Consider the following 17,584-nt stretch of genomic DNA (forward strand, 5'->3'; position numbering starts at 1 on the left):
TTCCAGCACTACTTAAAATCTTACTGCAGTCTCAGTAAGCGTACCATTGCCTAGAATAACATATAACATGGAAATTGAAAAACCTGATGCGGAGAGGTGGGGGGGGAGAGAGAGAGAGAGAGAGAGAGAGAGAGAGAGAGAGAGAGAGAATTCTTTGTACAGGGCATTTCCCAGTTAGAAAGAAATAGTTAACCTTACTGAGCTATCCAGAGTGTTCTAAAAACATGTATCTAAAGTTTCTTTCCATAATTTGCTTACCCTGTAATTGATCTTCTGACCACACTGTGATATTGCTTGAAGTTTTGGTACCTGTGATTAAGGGTCTGTCACAGGACTAGTTAGAATGTAACCCAAGGTTTTGGTCACCTTGCTGAAATGTCTGTTGTAAAAACTGTGACGCTCTCTGCGTGTCATCCATTTTCCTCTCCATGAGGGTCCTCAAGCGTATGGAATTTCATAGATAGAGTAAGATAGACAGAAAAGAAACGGGCTAAAGAGGATGAACTAAACACTCCATCTCTTTGGTCATTTATTAGAAGCAAGTTTCTAGCTGTAGCCCATACTCTAGGAAAGATTGTCCAAGGATCTGGGTACCAGAGTCAGAGATCCCTGAAGCCCTCTGCTGCAACACATGCCTTTCAGATAAGTTAGACCGTTGAATGTATTCTAGTCTTCTAGTTTTTAAGAACTATCCAAGAACTTAAATTCAGTAGGCAGTGTCTTTGCAGTATTCTGTGAAATGTTTCCATTTTATTAGTATAATACAATAAAATTAGTATTAGCCCAAAGTGAGCAAAATTTAATGAATCAGCAGATGAACCAATACACCAAGTGACTTGCTCCACAGCAAAGTGGCCGTAAAACTGGATTGTGGTGTCTTTTCCTTCAAGCCCTACACTCTTCCCATGCTGCCTGTTCCTGCAGAGAAAGCCATTCAGAAAGAGCATCATGCCTCTGAATAAAGAAAGGTCTGAATCTTCTGTTTGTATAAAGAAAATATTATAAGTAGGTTCTAGTTAGAAAAATGGACAAGAGGTGTCATCATGCCTTAGACTCATCCATTTTACCCTAGTTAGGACTTAGAGTAGTATTTTTTTCATCTCTTATCATTTTATGATCTGCAACAGCTGAAGCCCTTTATCCTAACAGATGCTCTTAGTCTAAATCCATATTTAGGAGTAAATATTTTTCTGATAAAGGTGAACAATGTGAAAAAGAAGCATTGGTCTAGTGCCCTGTTCTCCCTGGGTATCTTCCTCTCAACTCCTAGGACTGGGGTAAAGATCTTGGAGGTTCCAGTGAGAGCCACACTGCCAAACCCTTGAGTCCTCTGCTGTCTGTAACAATAAAATGGTGCTATGAGTGATATTAGACTAGTGTTTCAGATGAGTGGGCTGCTGTCTGAGGGTCTAACCTGAACCTTCCTTCCCCTTTCTGTTTCAGCCTATACCCAGGACCCCTCACGCCTAAGATGCAGGTACAGGACTGTAACAAGCAGATGGTAGCTCTGACTTGGGCCCATTGTCTTGAAGTGCAGCACAGAATGTAGGAGGGTCAAGGCCATAAGCTATGATAGTAATGCAGGGTAATAGTCATACCCATCTATGGAGGAAACCCTAGGTAATCACAAAAAAAAAAAAAAAAAACCTTCCCTATAATAACTAGATTTGGAAAATTTCTAATGATTTCAGGCCAATATGCAGAAATTGTATTTCTATAATAACTGTTTACAAATGATTGAAATGAGCATGAACAAATTGCAGCTTTAGTGAGATATCAATTCCATTAATTCTGCTTTATTTAAGTAAGAACTTGTGTACATTAGACAAAATAAAAGGAGTTTTCTCATCAGTTGATGATAAAAGAAATCATTGTCTTTTGTGCACACAAACATCTACTTGCTTTTCTCTCAGATAATCTGAGGATTGTCCTTTGGGGTTGGCGGTGGGTTTGTTTGGTTGGGTTTTTGAAACAAGGTTTTTCTTGAAGCCAGGTTGCCCTGGCTGTCCTTGAACTCACTGTGTAGAATAGTCTGGCTTCAAACTCACAGAGATCTGCCTGCCTCTGCCTCCTGAGTGCTGGGATTAAAGGTGTGTGTGTCACCACACCTGGCCTAGGATGGTACTTCTTTAATAACTTGTTAATGTTTTTTAAACTTCTCTTCAAAATCCGTATCTGGTGGTTTTTGATCACCATGCTTCAAGCCTGGGCAGTGAACCCATGAGCCTCTGGCAGCTCCTAAGCGGCTTGGTGTGGACAACAGGAAGATGCTAATTATGTGTCATTTCATTGACAACACTCATTCCCAGAAGGAAAAAATGACTCTGTTACTGCAAAAGACACATTATATGAATTTCCTTAATTGTAAAGGACAAATGATGCTGTGTTATAGCACATCCAACAATGGGATTCTGAAAACATGACATGAAATAGCATAATGGTGAAGTGATCAGGACAGAAGCAAGTGTCAGTGTGAAGTGCAGGCTGATCAGAAAGTCTTCTCAGACCTGTTTGGTTTTGCTTGTGTTGCTCGCCATGCATGAATGGAAATGCTGTACTCAGGGAGCAGGAAACCTCTGTCGGTGTTCTATCTCCTTAATCCCTCCTCCTTGTGTTTTTTAATGTCAGGTCTAAAATGGAAAGCCTGTAAATACAATGATTATCACATGGATAATCACCTGCGTCAGGAACCGCCCTGCCTCTCTAGTCTAGCTGCTCCCCACGTGTCACAGCCACTCAGTGGCAGGATTTTAACCTGACTGCTTCATTAGATTTGTGAAACTCAGTAGAGGCGCCCTGGGGCAGCACAGATGGGGACTTGCTTGTTTTCTTTTCTCACTTTCATGGCAATGGCACACTAACAAGTCCTTTTCAATTTAGTGTGATCAGTTCACTTGGAATCACTCCTGATACTTGGAACCTGCCTTACTTTTCTGCCCACCGTCCATGCTCACTCCGTCTTCCCTGTTTTCTAACCTAATACCTTTTCTCTCTGCTCTTTCATGCGGTGAATCTGAGAGCAAAAATTCTGCTTAAAGTTCTTCCTGGGTCAAACTGTTCCCCTCTGTTGTTTTGTTTGTTTTGCTAAGAGGGAAGAAAAATAAATGCCTTTCCATCAGTGTATCTACAAACACCTTCAGATCAGAGGTTAGTGCAACAGAGTCCACAGCGATGTGAGACAGCTGCCAGCTCTAATGGTGTGACTTGGGGCTCCAGTCCAAGATCAAAGGAAGGTGAGGGACACCAGAAGATAAGATCATTTTAAGGCACAGAATAAGGATTTAGCTGTTCTGATGGTAGGGCACAGCTCAGCAAGCCTGTGTGAAGAGGCACAAAGATAGAAAATTGAGTTGGCTTTTTGTAAGTATGTCCATCCTAAGCCAGAAATGTGTGGGTACTTGGAACTGTTTACATATGTGGAAATGTCCTGAGGCATGCCTTCCTTACAAGATAATAATTTAAAGCCAAGCACAGTGGCACAACCTAAAATCCCAGCACTTGAGAGATGGAGTCAGGAACAGAGATAGTTCAAAGCCAGCTCAGACGACATACCAAGATTCAGACCAACTTAGGTTATATAGTGAGCTCCCGTCTAAAAGAAAATACATAGATAAATATGTTTTATATATTCTTGCCATTCTGTAACTTACCAAGTTATTGTTATTAGTATATGAGCAAAAAAGCTGGCATTAAAAAATAAAACAATATAGGCAGGCATGGTGACACACTTCTATGATCCTGCACTCATAGCCAGGAGGATTAAAGAGTTCAAATCCAGCCTGTGCTACCTGAGAACCTTTTCCATACAAATAATATCCCAGATATGGGATTTAACTTGGTAATGTGGCATTTCTAGCACCTTGAGGCCCTGAGTTCAGTCCCCAGTACTGCTCCTTGCCTCAGTTTAACTATTACATAGACTTTTAGTCTCTCTGTTATGGTACAATTTTAATTCTACAGATTCCTTTTCTTTTAATGACCCTGAAGCCCTCTCACTCCCACCCTGTGTCCTGCAACTCACTGTAGCCTAGGCTGGACATGAAAAGTAGTTCTTAGTGGCTGGGGAGATGGCTTACTTGTTAAGAGTACTTGTTGCTCTTATAAAGGATGCAGGTTTGGTTCCCAGCACCCACACAGTAGCTCACAACCATTGGTAATTCCAATTCGAGGGGATCTGATGCCCTCTCCTGGCCTCTGCAGGTACCAACTATGCATATGGTACACAAATATACATGGAGGCCGAACACTCATACACAAAACCAATAAACCCAAAATAATATTAAGTATAGTAGTAGTTCTCACCAGAGCTATTCAGTTGCATTATTTGTTTAAGAATTCATGTACTTAATTTATGACTGCTCAGAAAACAATACATTGATATCTTTTCAACATTATTATTGCCTTGATATCTCAGCCAGCAAATATTATTAACTTTGTGAACTATAAACATTGTTTTGTAAGGAAATTGAAGAGAGTAACCTTGCTTGCTTGAACCATTCGTCAAGAGTTGGGGTGTGTGTGTGTGTGTGTGTGTGTGTGTGTGTGTGTGTGTGTGTGTCAACTGTGGCTCACTAGTCAGCCTGCTATTTCTCTAGTGAATGAGATTCTAAACTCAGCTTAAGACTTCCTGTTAACTCCACTGTTCAACTATAATCATGCATTTTTGACCTTTCCACACCCCAAAAGTGTAGATTCTCTAAATCTCTGTTATTAATATAGTGGGCCATAAGTATATGCATGAATTTCTTAATGAGTATTTCCCTCAACGTGGAGGAATCATCCACATTTATTTTAAAGGCACTGACTGTACTTTCTGCCTTACATGGTTTGGTGCAGCAGTCGTTCTAGTTGAGTTGGATCTGCTTACCACTTGGGCTCATATCCCATCCTTCTATTAATATCTCTTGGCAAAGATAATTTCAGAGGAATGTAAGTTAAGATGTAGAGACTCTTGACAGTTGTCTGCAATTTTTTTCACTTTCAAGAGGGAAGTAGAAATGAAAAGTAACATTGCCTCCATTTTCTATCATTCCTAAAATTAAAATGTATGCACAGTACAAGCTAAACAGTAAAAGCGTAAAGATTTAGTTACATAGATATGGGTATTTTTGTGGTTGGGGGGTGGTTTGTTTTGTTTTGTCTTTCAGTAGCCTGTTAGAAAAGCATTAGAGTATGTCATAATGTTCATTAAATTGTGCTCATATATATAAAGGCTAGAAGAACTTTGTCTATAAGAATTTTTAAAAATTCTTTAAGTGCTAGCTTTTGTAACCTTTTCCTCTTAGACAAAAGCCAGGCATAGTGGCCCAAACCTTTAATCTCAGCACTTGGGAGGCAGAAGCAAGTGGATCTACAAGTTTTTGGCTAGTCTTGCTGAATAACATTTCCTGGCCAGCCAGGGCTATACAGCAAGACCCCATGAGAGTCGGGGTGAGGTGTATATAGAGTGGAAGTTTTCAGCCCATATATCATGTACCTGGGTTTCACAGTTTTGTCAAATTTTCTTTCTTTTGATCCCCCAAAGTATTCCAAGTTACAAATTTTGTGTGTAACATTTTACCTCTTAAATACTTCTGGACACAGCTCTAAAAGTTAACGACATTTTTTTTGTCACACTGATCATTCCTAATATGAAACCGATGATTCCTTATATCTTCTGATTTTCAAATTACCTCTGTTCAAATGCCTTTCACGACTGGTTTGTTTAAAATAAGATGCAGTTATATGCTGGTTTTGTTCATTTCCCCTCCCAGTTTTCTTTGAGGTTACCATTAGTTAAAGAAACAGTACTAATTGCCTTATAAATGTGCCCATCTTACAGATTTGTTCACTGTCTCCTTTAATTTGTTCCTCTCTTTTTTGTCATAAATATGTTACTGGACTAAAGTTTTGGTTAATTGGTGTGAAGATATTTTGGCCAAAATACTTCCTGGTTGATACCGTGAACTCCATTCCCCATCATAATGGTCACAGAACATTTGGTGATCCCACTATGAGGGATGCTAACCAATAGGCTTGATCCCAGGGTTACAGTGGCGACAGCGCGATCCCTTCCATTATAAAGTTACACTTCACTCCCCAAGGCCAGCAGGTAATCTGTGCTGCTTTGATTCCATGAGAAGTGCTGGTTCCCTGCCATCTTCAACCAACGACTCTAACAACCACTGGTGATCCCTGTCTCTATAAATCTCATCATGGGATTTTGAAATAATTGTTTTCAGCATCTACACACATCTATTAGCAGGCATTCACGTCTCCAGAAGAGCTTTCTGAGAGGTACTGTTTTAATTACAAATGCAACCACCAGCATGATCCTTGGGTTTCAAGTGAGTGTCTTTCCTTTCCGAGTGAGGTCAGAACACCTGAACTCATTGGCAGCCACTGTAAAAACACATGCCGCATCTCCCCTGTTCTGGCTTGTGAAGTGTGTTGACACCATGTGGCCCATTGTTTTTCATGCCAAGACAAAAAAGGAAATATTTCTAGGGTAAATATAAAAATTAATCTATGTGAGAATATTGAGATAATTGTATATAAAGAAGACTGAATGAGTTTCCAAATGAATTATTTCTTCATTATCTGGCACTTTATAATTAACTGTCCTTTTTTTTTTTTTATTCCAGGAAGCTGCCACTTTTGCTAGAGAGCAAGGCTTTGAGGTGAGTTAACCCACAATTGCACACTAAACAGATCCTAAAGGTTTTTTCTAGCTGATAATGAAGTTCTTTTGGACAGTGATTGATGTGCTATTATACTCTCAGAGCCTCGCTGCAGTTGCTATGGAAACTTGGCAGTCGTCATGGTTTCTTTGTTCTGCCAGCACAGTGTTATGACGCACTCTGCTAGGTCTGCACCCAACATCGCCTACAGATGTTATTTATTGAATTTTGAAAAGCCTCTTGGGAAGCCAAGAGGTTGGGCACAGTTTCAAGCTGCCTCTGCAGATATGGGGCCTGTCAGTTTGTTCAGTTAAAAAGCTACCTCATTAGCTGCATTACATTTCATACGAATTTAGTGCTGAAGCAGTGGTGGGGCAAGACAGAATAGTGAGCTAGAATGTCACTTAAATAAGTTCAGCCCTATCACACGTAAATTATCGTTATGCAAATTAATTTCCAAAGGTTGTACTTACCAGTTGTTAGGGGCTGATTAATTTCAATCTGGCTTATGAGCTTCTTATTTGAGTCTTGTCTCCCTTTCATATTTTTAAAAATAGCATAAGATAATTTTTTTGTAAGGAAAATATTGATAATTAGCCTTAATTTTCTGGTCTCAATTCTGTTTACCTAATAGAAGGATACTCTTGTCAAGATTCAAAACTCCAGCGGTTGTTGTTGGCAAAATTAAGATACAGTCAAGACCATGTTTCTGTCTGCATAATATCTATCTTCTAATTGACTGTTAGAAAACACTACCTTCAGTATGAACCCAGGTTAATTGACAGATAATTAGCTGAGTTTATGAATCTTTGATGGCTACAATAGTGAGCCAGAACAATGTCAAATGCTGTGTTTTATACATCAACTTGTAATATTATATGACTAGAGTAAGTATTTAAAATTATGTTATTTATTTGGTAGGAGGGCACTTGCCTGCCACAGCATGTGTCTGGAGCTCTGAGGAGAACTGCCTGGAATCAGGTCTACCATGTGGGTGTGGGTATTGAACTCAGGTTGTCTGGTTTGGCAGCAAGCACCCTTATTGGCTGAGCCACCCCGCTCATGTAACTTATAAATGTAATTGAGATTTAGGAACTCTACCCTCATTTGCATACTCAGTATTGTCTACCACATATAGAAACTGAGTGTTGATTTAACAATACTGAGCAAGCTTTAAGCTCCTTAAAGAAATGTGAATTTGTGATACAACTATTAATAAAATGTATTAAAAGCAGATTCATCATTAAGAAACAAAATAATATACATGTATGGTAACTGTATAAACCAGAAACAGTTCTTCTTCATCATAGAGGAAGACAATGAGCATGCCTCTAAGAATTCTCTCAGTTGTCTGAAACAAAAGAAAATGACATAATTGTTGACTTCTTAGATGTTTGCTTTCATTGTTTTACCACATTTGAGTCATTGTAGAAGTAGTGTAGGAAGGGGTTTCTAAAATTGCTTGACTTATTACTTAATTTCCCAAACTGACAACTGCTGTATAAGACCAGATGAGGCAGGAGAGTGTTCACAAATGCAGTGTGGGGCCACCAAGTGCCTCATAGATAAAGGTGCCATGACCGCTGACTTCCACACTAGAGCTTTGAGACATGTGTGAACACATACACTAAACTAATGTAATTTTTTTAATGTGAGGCTAGGGAGTTAGCACTCATGTATACACACACAGACATCTAAAACAAGTGTCTTGATTGTGAGAATATATGTAAATGCTTTCAGTCATTTTTAAAGTTTTACCCCCAGGCATGGCTGTGTACATTCCTGTAATTCCTATGCTCTAGAGGCAGGGGCAGACAGATCTCTGAGTTCAAAGCCAGCCAGGGATAATACATCGTGAGACCCTGGCTCAAATCATAAAGTTTTAACTCTGCTAAGTTTTTATACTAAAATCTAATATTCTCAAATATTACAAATCCAAATGCTTCATAGATAAAAAGTTTTAGGATGTAAATTTGTACCTGTCAGCTGTGCTATCATTTAAACAAAAGTATTTGAGTTCCATGATTATTTTTGCAGAAAGGCATATAACATGCATATAGTAAAAATCTCAATTCTGTAGTGCTCCTATGATTTTTGGGGGGAGTTAGTAAGCCTAGTATAGACCTTATTTCTTCTTGAGTTCTTTGCTCTAAGTATACCTGGTTTACATTCAATCTTAGCAATAAATTGTGTTCTCTATTTCCTGCTAACCAGCACTATATTAACCTTTCATTAGTTCCTATTTACTGATTTAAAACTTGTTTCCCTTTGTCGTAGTCTGCCATAATGGATTAGAGTGTGTAAGCAAAGTGATGATTATCATAATCATTTACCCCATTACCTTCTGACATACAAACACAGCTCCACCAGTGATGTTGGCAGTGCTGTGTTAGAGTTACTAAAGCACACAGTGTCTTGATATGTCCCTCTATGGATCCCCAAAAGCATTAGAAGCATTGCAGAATATATACAAGCCATGAATCGAGTAGCCTCAAGTCAGCATTGTTAATAAAGATACAACCCATGTGTGGAATGCTGTCTGAGAAATCAATGATTCTTATAATGTCATTAAAGTTTTCTTACTTCATTAGAGAAAAATACGAAAGCATAGATAGAGAGTGTAGTACTCTCGTATAAAGCAAGACTAAATCACTTCATCTTAACAATTTTCTGTCTATGGACGTGTTCTCATGCTTCCAAGTCTAGTGTAACAAACCAGACCAAAAAAATTGTATTTTCTCTCTCCTGCTTTAATATTGGCTCTGAATTTTTTTTAAACAAGCGGAGTGATTGAAAGAACAGAATGGCAAGCATCCTTCCTTCCTACCAGCACCCCTGCCCTCCCTTATTTTCTGTTATTAATCCCAATCCTTTCCCAAAACCACAGAGTGTTGCCGTCAGTGATCTGACTGCCAGCCCAACACCTCTAAAAATAACCTGTGTTTATCCATCAGGAAGGACCCTCAGCAGCATTGTTTATGATGCCCTGGTGGATTTCTCTGCAAATTCTAGATAATCTTTTATTTTTTTTAAACATCTTTAATCTTTAAAATGAATTGGGCATTTCTTTAGTGAGAAGCAGCAGCTTATGAGAGCACTGGAGAAGGAGATAAAGGCTGGAGGTAGGCAGAGCAAAAGGCAGGAGAGTGGGTTTCTCTATGTGGGTGATGGAAAATTGCATAGCGCCTGATTTAAATGACAGACCTGCTAAGAATTTAAAATGACAATTCTTGGTAAAGAGTTTCGTGGGGCCTTTTATTATTCTGGAAAAACAGCTCAGACTGCAGTGTGCTGTTAAGTCTTCCTTTTCTTGGACTGAACTGATTAAAGGTTTACATTGTTAGAATCTAAATAAAAACAAGGTACTTAAAAGCAGCCTTCATTATAAAGCCTTTTAAAAACTGTCATAAACAGATGTGAATTAAATAAAATGAAGAAAATGCCTCCAAAACCTAAATTTAGTTATCCATATTTTCATTGTCTCCGCAACAGAAATCTGTGCCAATTTTTGAAAGGAATTCAAACCATTGAGTCATTTATTCTTCATGACTCTGAGCAAAGATTGTTCTTCTCTTGTAGGTGTCTAAGGCATAATGTTCTCTCCACATGGGGAACAAAGTGATCTTATTCCACTTCCCTTCTTCCCCCAGCCTCTGACTACCCAGAACATCAGAGAGCACCATAGCCTTTCTCTGGCCAGAGAGATTCAATCACCTTGTAACACTGCATGACAAAGTATAGAATTGCATGGTCCAGTGATCACACTTGGCTGCTCGAGTTAAGATTATTTAACATTACATTAAAATTTAAAATTCAAGGCCAGGTGTACCTGCAGCTCTGTAGTACCAACTATCCTGAATGCTAAGGCGGGAGGATGGCTGGAGCCCATGGATTTGAGACCAGTCTAAAACACAGTGAAACTATCTTTAAAAACAAAACAAAATGCACTTACCCTGTCTTCCTATACACACTTCTTGTACTCCATAGCCTGTGGGCATGATGGCTATTTTATTAGACAGTACAGATAGCTTCGTCTCAAAAAGTTCTGTTGATCAGCAGTATAGAGAAAATCTACAGAGCATAACCAGGAAGTAATGGTTCCCTGGGATCTCTCTCAAGTGACACTTAAGTTCTTGTGCACAAATTTTAGGATTGCAGAGAACTGTTACAGTCTCTGAAAATAAGACCTATGTCAGGTCCTGCTGACGAAAGGGGTACACTGGTGCTTTCCAAGGTGTCTGGGTCCCAAAGGAGCACAATTTTTAAAACAGACTAGGAGACACAGATCAGATAGTTTTCTAATACTGTTCCTCAGAACCCAGAAAAAAGATAGAAGGAAAGAACCAATTCTGCGAAGCCACTGCACATGTGTTGTAGAAGACATGTGTCCCCAACACCCACAGTAATAATTTTTTAAAGAAAGAAAAGAAAGTTAAAATCTGACAAATAGAGCTATCTAACAGTGACAAAAGAAGAAAAAAAAAAAGCCAGTTAAGCAGTCAGCTAAGAAGACACACTTCAAACAGAGGAAACAAGGGACAAAGACCTCCAAACAAGAAAGAACACAGTGGTAACACAATGTACTGTATACTCCACAAGGCCAACATCTCTGGGTTGAGTCAAGTGAGGAAGGTAGCTTGAGACTTGACTGGAGATTGGCAGGTCACAGAAGATGGTATAGCTGAGTGGAGCAGTGCATGGGAATGCCACAGCTGGGACAGACAGGGACAATGTTCAAACATTTGTATCACCTGCTTGGTGAAAATGAAATGAAAACAAGAGAGTGGAAGGAAGAAAATGTGTTCTTTTTAAAAAGAAACCGTTCACTCATTTATTGGGTGGCATGTACCACAGTGCAGGTATGAAGGTTGGAGGGCAACGTGTGGAAATCAGTCCTCTCCTTTCGCCATTTAGGTCCCAGGGATCAAACCCTGGTCATCGCACTTGGCACGGAGTCTTTACCCACCAAAACATTTTGCTGATGGAAGAAAATATAGTCTTTAAAATAACAGAAGATGATACTATACTAAACCAGAGTTGATAAAAGCACAACTATATGTGTTATAAAATGCTACAGTTTTAAAATCTTTTCAGTGTGTCACCAGTACAGTTAATACTTCTAGAAACCTTGAGAGGAAGATAGGTCGACAGGTGAAACCCAGGCTATATGACATGTTGCAGACTGCACAGTTCACTGATACTGCCTGGATAAGCAGAGCTCAACTCTCCAAGTCTGGTCCCCTTCCTTACAGACCTCATGTTTTCCTCCACCATGTTCTAGCATACTAGAAGAGGAGGTTGGGCTTCAGGATGGGCTTGACGAATGTCGAGTATCTAAACACATAAACATTGGAATTTATGGTATAAACACAACTTGGAAAAAGCACCTTTAATTAAAGATACAAAGATCAGGACTAGCTTGAGAATGTGCAGAAAAGATGACTGGGGAAGAGCAGTCTATACTTGATAGTAACAAAAGGCACGTCACAGAGTTCATAGAGCAGCAGACTCTGGGTAGCCTGGAAGAAGTGGTGCCAAACACTGAGAATCCTAAGGGCAGACTTGGGGTGGCAATCCTGGCTGCAGTGCTTCTGTTTATAACCTTCACCTGCATACTTAAAGTCTTTGATCTAGTCAGTCTCTTCATCTGCAGGATGAGATGTACTGCGAGACCTACAGCCTAGGGTAGGAAAGGCCCAGTGAATATGTTTGAGTACATTAGAGGACATTGTAGTGTCTACTATATAGAGAAATTAACATTAGGGACCCCTTTAAGCCCTGCAATGGTTCATAGCTCAACTCTGAACATTCATCTCTTGCCCTCACCCCCTGGGAATCTTTTTCCTTAGTATTATATATATAGTTGACTTTTAAGTACTCAGTAATTTTTAGGCCCTTTCTAGGGATTAGAGGAACATCGTACAGAATAGAAAGTTTTAGGGAGAATTAAAATGAGAATCTTTAAGAGGAACAAAATTAGGATTGTATTAGCATACAGTAATTACATTAAGCTCTTTCAACTGACCTGCTTTCATCTCCACAACTTTTCCTTCTTTGGTTTTGTTTATTTTTATTTTATGTATATGACAAGTTGCCCCTGTGTATCTGTGTGCACCACATGTGTGCTACCACCTGCAGAGGCCGGAGGACTTTGGATCCTCTAGAACTGGAGGTAAAGACAGTTGTGAGCAGCCCCTTGCTGCCATTAGGAATCAAACCTGAGTCCTCTGTAAGACCAGCAAGTGGTCTTCACCCTTGAGCCAACTTTCCAGCCTTGCCTTCTTTCTTTTTTGAAACAAGATCTCATTCCCCATAGCCCAGGCTAGTCTTAAATTCACTATGGATCCCCATGACCTAGAACTCCTGTTGATCCTCTTTGCTCACCCTCCTATATCCTGAGATTATAGGAGTGATCATGGAACAGAATTTTTCTTTTTAAGATAAGGTCTCCTGTGTGGCCCTGATTGTCCTCAAACTCAGGATCCTTCTGCGTTGTTTTTCTCTAATGCTAGAATTACAGACATGTACTCCATGCCTAACTTCACCTTTTTACGGTAAAAATAACTTTAGTTTTAGAAAATTACATCGACACTTACATTTCGCCTACCGTCCCTACTGTTAACATCTTAAATAACAGAAGTTTAATACCGAAATCAGAAAATTAACATACATCCTATGCAAACTGTAAACAAGATATATTCCATTCTCACTAGTGATTCCTCTTGTTCTATTTTGTGTGAGGGTATTCACACAGGTATATGGAGGTTAGAGTCATTTCTTTCCTTCCACCCATGTATGTTCTGAGGATAGAACTCGTTAGTTAGTTTGGCAGCAAGTGACCTTACCCACTGAACACTCTCTCTTGCAGTTTTCCTTTTTCTGTTGGAGAGTCTAACATAGAATCTCCCATATGACACATTTATGTCATTAGTTGTTAGCAGCTTCCAGTCCTTGGCAGTTTTTTTGGTCTTTCCTCATTGTCTGTGACCTTGAGGAAGTCATGGTTATTCATTTTGTAAAATGGCCTTCTTTATTTGAGTATGTCTAGTGTTTTCCTGTGAGTGGGTTGAAGTTGTACATTTTGAACAAGAAAACCACAGAGTGATGTGCCCTTCTGAAAGCATCATATCAGAGAGGTTAAATGATGTCACAAAGTCTTATTGCTGGTAATGTTAACCTTGATCACTGGGCTAAGGTGTTATGGATTGGTTTATTCTCTATAGCTTACTCCTTTCTATTGGAGTGGGTAAAAAGTTTGGAGGAGATTGGGACTATACAAATATCCTCTTTTGTTCAGGAAATTTAATATAAGTTGCTTATTAGTTGAAGTAATATTTATCAATTTTCTCCACTTTACAGTTACTTTTTTTTCCTTTTACATTAACTACCATAGGGGAGATTTGGTCCCAGGGATTGAAATGAAGGACTTTACACATGCCAAACATGCACTCCACCACTGAGTTACACCCCCCAGCCCCAACATCTTTTAGTTGAGAATTTTCTTAATTTTATCAGTAAATGGAGCCTTAGGGACATTTACTAACATTCAGGGTCATACCAGTAAGTCTAGGTTTACTGTGTTGTAAAGCTCTTCCATGTGAGGGAAAAAGACAGAAGGAGATGAACAGGGAGATACTGTGGACTTAGAAATCTATAGTGTTGTGAAGATAAAAATTGAGGTTTTGTGAAAGGATTTACACTACATAAAGTCATCTCTTGTAAGCTGTTGATCCTAAATACACAGTGAGATATTTGGATTAGGTGTGTACTCACAGGGATCCTAGAGCGAGCAATGAAAAGATTTGGCTTAAACTATGTCTCTGGATACAAGAAAAGGGGTTGAGTACATTTAGAACAGTTTCTGGTTTGTATATGAATAGCTTATATCAGTCTTAAATGACCACTTTTATGACATTAAATTTGAGGCAAGTTTCTTTTATTAAACTACAGAGCTCTGACAGTAAGCTGTGACTTTCCAAAGAGTTGGTAAAAAATAAATTACGGAATCTTACCATTAACTTATTCTTTACACCATTTTAAAACTTGACAGTTTTTTTTACTTGTATCTAATGGCGTGTACCTGGAGTCTCAGTTTCTCTGGAGGCTGAGACGTCATCTCTGGATGACGAGATGAGACCTGCTTAAGCAGCGTTGCAAGAATTGCAGTTCATAAACTGGACACTGAGGCAAGGCAAGTCAGGAGGCACTTCCTGCCAGGCCTGACAGCCTAAGCTTGATGCCCAGAATCCACACAGTAGAACTGAACCAATTCCTTCAAGTTGTCCTCTGACCCTCATGTGCATGCCACAGGACGTACATCCACACTTGCACACAGATAAAAAAATTATTTTTTTAAAAAAATTATTTTTTATGTGTATGTATTTAAGTGTTCTACCTGCATGTATGCCTGCCTGCCAGGAGAGGGCATCAGATCCCATTATAGATGGTTGTGAGCCACCATGTGGTTGCTAGGAACTGAACTCAGGACATCTGGAAGAGCAGCCAGTGCTCTTAACTGCTGAGCCATCTCTCCAGCCCCCACACACAAATAAAATTTTAAAATATTTTTTAAAAAAGTTCATATACTACATAAGACTAGGCTCTCAAATTATTGAGTAAACTTCTGCCTTTTATTAAATATGAGCCATATGTAATCATACAAATCTTTTAGTAGTAAAATATATTCGTACTAAAATTGTTTCTAATAGCCTAGCTCCAAATTTTTAATGAATTAATTAACTTATTTATGTATTCATTAATTATTCTGCCTTTCTTTTTGGCTGAGAAAGAGGAGAAAAGCTATATTATAGTACAAGGGCCCCTGGATAGGAAAGTGTAAATGAAGCAGGCAGTCACTGCTCTGATTAATTAGCATCTTGTGCCCATTCTGTTGGCCTTGAAGGTGCCAAGGGTGCCTCCTCTGCATCACAGTTTCCCAGTGCTACCCATTAATACCATCAGTTTTTATTTTCTTATCAAAGATCAGACTTGGCCGGGCGGTGGTGGCACATGCCTTTAATCCCAGCACTTGGGAGGCAGAGGCAGGCGGATTTCTGAGCTCGAGGCCAGCCTGGTCTACAGAGTGAGTTCCAGGACAGCCAGGACTATACAGAGAAACCCTGTCTCAAAAAACAAAAAAAAAAAAAAAAAAAAGATCAGACTTGTTCTCCTTTAAGATGAGCACAGAAACGTGAGCTAGTCCAGGCTAGTTTCACACTCACCATCCTCCTGCCTTCACTTCGAACCCACGTGCTAAGATCACAGGCATGTGCCAGTGTGCCTGACAGTCATACTTCCTGAAATATCAAAGTTTTTGTGTTCTATATCATGGTTGTACACTATTATGACTCCTGCTTTGCTGACCTAAATTTTTCTCTTTGTATGTAAATTTTTTCTTCCTGTATTTCCCTCATTTAGAGAGTTGAACACTTCTCTGGTCTATGTCTCTTTCTCTATGAATATGTGAAACTTTGCACAGTGATAAAGCAAACTGCTAAAAAAGCCCAGTCTGCAGAGAGTATTAGAAGTGCTTGGAACAAAGTCCTGGGTTTTCTCTAAAACACCAGAAAAGATGTTCAGGGATCCAGCTCAGTCATTAGAGAGCACACTTAGAATGTGTGAGGCTCTGGGTTCCATTCCAGCGCCACATACACTGGACAGAATAGTACATGCATCCCAGCTGCCACCTGTAAACCCAGCGCTTAAGAGGTGGGGACAGGAGAGCAGGAGTTCAAAACCCACTATAGCTATATAGAGAGTTTGAGGACACCGTAGGTATGTGAGACCTATTCTTAATAATGAAATAGTTGAAAACGTGACTTTTAAAACTAGTGCCTCTTTTTTTTTATTTCTTCTTTGTCTTTCTTCCTTCCCCACTTCCCCCTCTCTCATAGTCCAAGCTGGCCTTGAACTTGCTGTTATCCTGCCTCAACCTCCAGAGTGCTAGAATTACAAGTGTGGGGCTCTAAACCTAGCACTACAATTTGTCTTTCAAGTTGAAATATTCATCATATAAAGCAGTAGTTCTCAACCTTCCTAATGCTATGACTTTTTACTGTAACTACTATGTTGTGGTGACACCCCCCAACCATAAAATCATTTTATTGCTACTTCATAACTGTGATTTTGCTAGTTAAGAATCATGTTATAATTATCTGATATGTAGGACATCTAATCTGTGACCCCTGTGAAAGAGCCATTTGACCCCCCTGAGGGGATGGCAACCCACAGGTTGAGAACCACTGATATAAAACTTCATAGTCTGTATGATATGAAAAATAGGATCGAGCTCAGCATGGTGGCACACACCTTTAATCCCAGCACTTTGGAGGCAGAGACAGGTGGATCTCTGTCAGTTGGAGAACAGCCAGGGCTTCATGGAGGGACCCTGTCTGTCTTTGAGAGACAGGGAGGGGGAGAAGGAGATGGGGAGAAAGAGAGAGAATATCAAGAAAATAGTATTAAAGTTTTGAGAAATAACTTTTAATTTTTAAAAACTATTTCTTTTTCTTTTCTTGTTCCTTTGGTTGGTTGGTTGGTTGGTTGGTTGGTTGGTTGGTTGGTTGGGGTCTGGTTTGATTGGTTTCTGTTATCCAGGCTGACCTGGATAGCTTTTCTATAGAGCTGAGCTCTACTCACTGTCAAGAACAGGGTGGTTTTGATCACACCAATCCTCCCACCTCTTCTTTCCCAGTGCTAGGATCACAGGCATGTGGTAGCATACAGGCCTAACTGCCCCTTTTTTCTTTTTTAAATACAAAAATTACTTTATTCTAACAAACTCATAAAAACATCATGAAGCTAGATTAATATAGCCAGCCACTCAAACAGAAACGTGCCCAGTCCCAAACTCTCTACATCTCAGTAGACTGCTGTGCAGGTAGAAGAGCAAGTCTGAAGCTGTGAGCACCTCTTAGGGTTTTATC

At 39.5% G+C, this 17,584-nt stretch overlaps 1 protein-coding gene across 2 annotated transcripts in view; it reads left to right on the forward strand.

The window, feature by feature from the left end:
• The window catches only part of Adk (adenosine kinase), a 407,949-nt gene that overhangs the window by 320,227 nt on the left and 70,138 nt on the right, over window positions 1-17,584 (forward strand). For both annotated transcript variants that reach the window (XM_028758526.1, XM_028758527.1), the window contains exon 8: window positions 6,624-6,659. In XM_028758526.1, coding sequence (XP_028614359.1) covers window positions 6,624-6,659 — 36 coding nt within the window. The remainder of the gene's footprint in view (window positions 1-6,623; window positions 6,660-17,584) is intronic.

This window comes from Grammomys surdaster, unplaced genomic scaffold (genome assembly GCF_004785775.1).
Source record: "Grammomys surdaster isolate TR1022 unplaced genomic scaffold, NIH_TR_1.0 126198, whole genome shotgun sequence".
Taxonomy (NCBI): Eukaryota; Metazoa; Chordata; class Mammalia; order Rodentia; family Muridae; genus Grammomys; species Grammomys surdaster.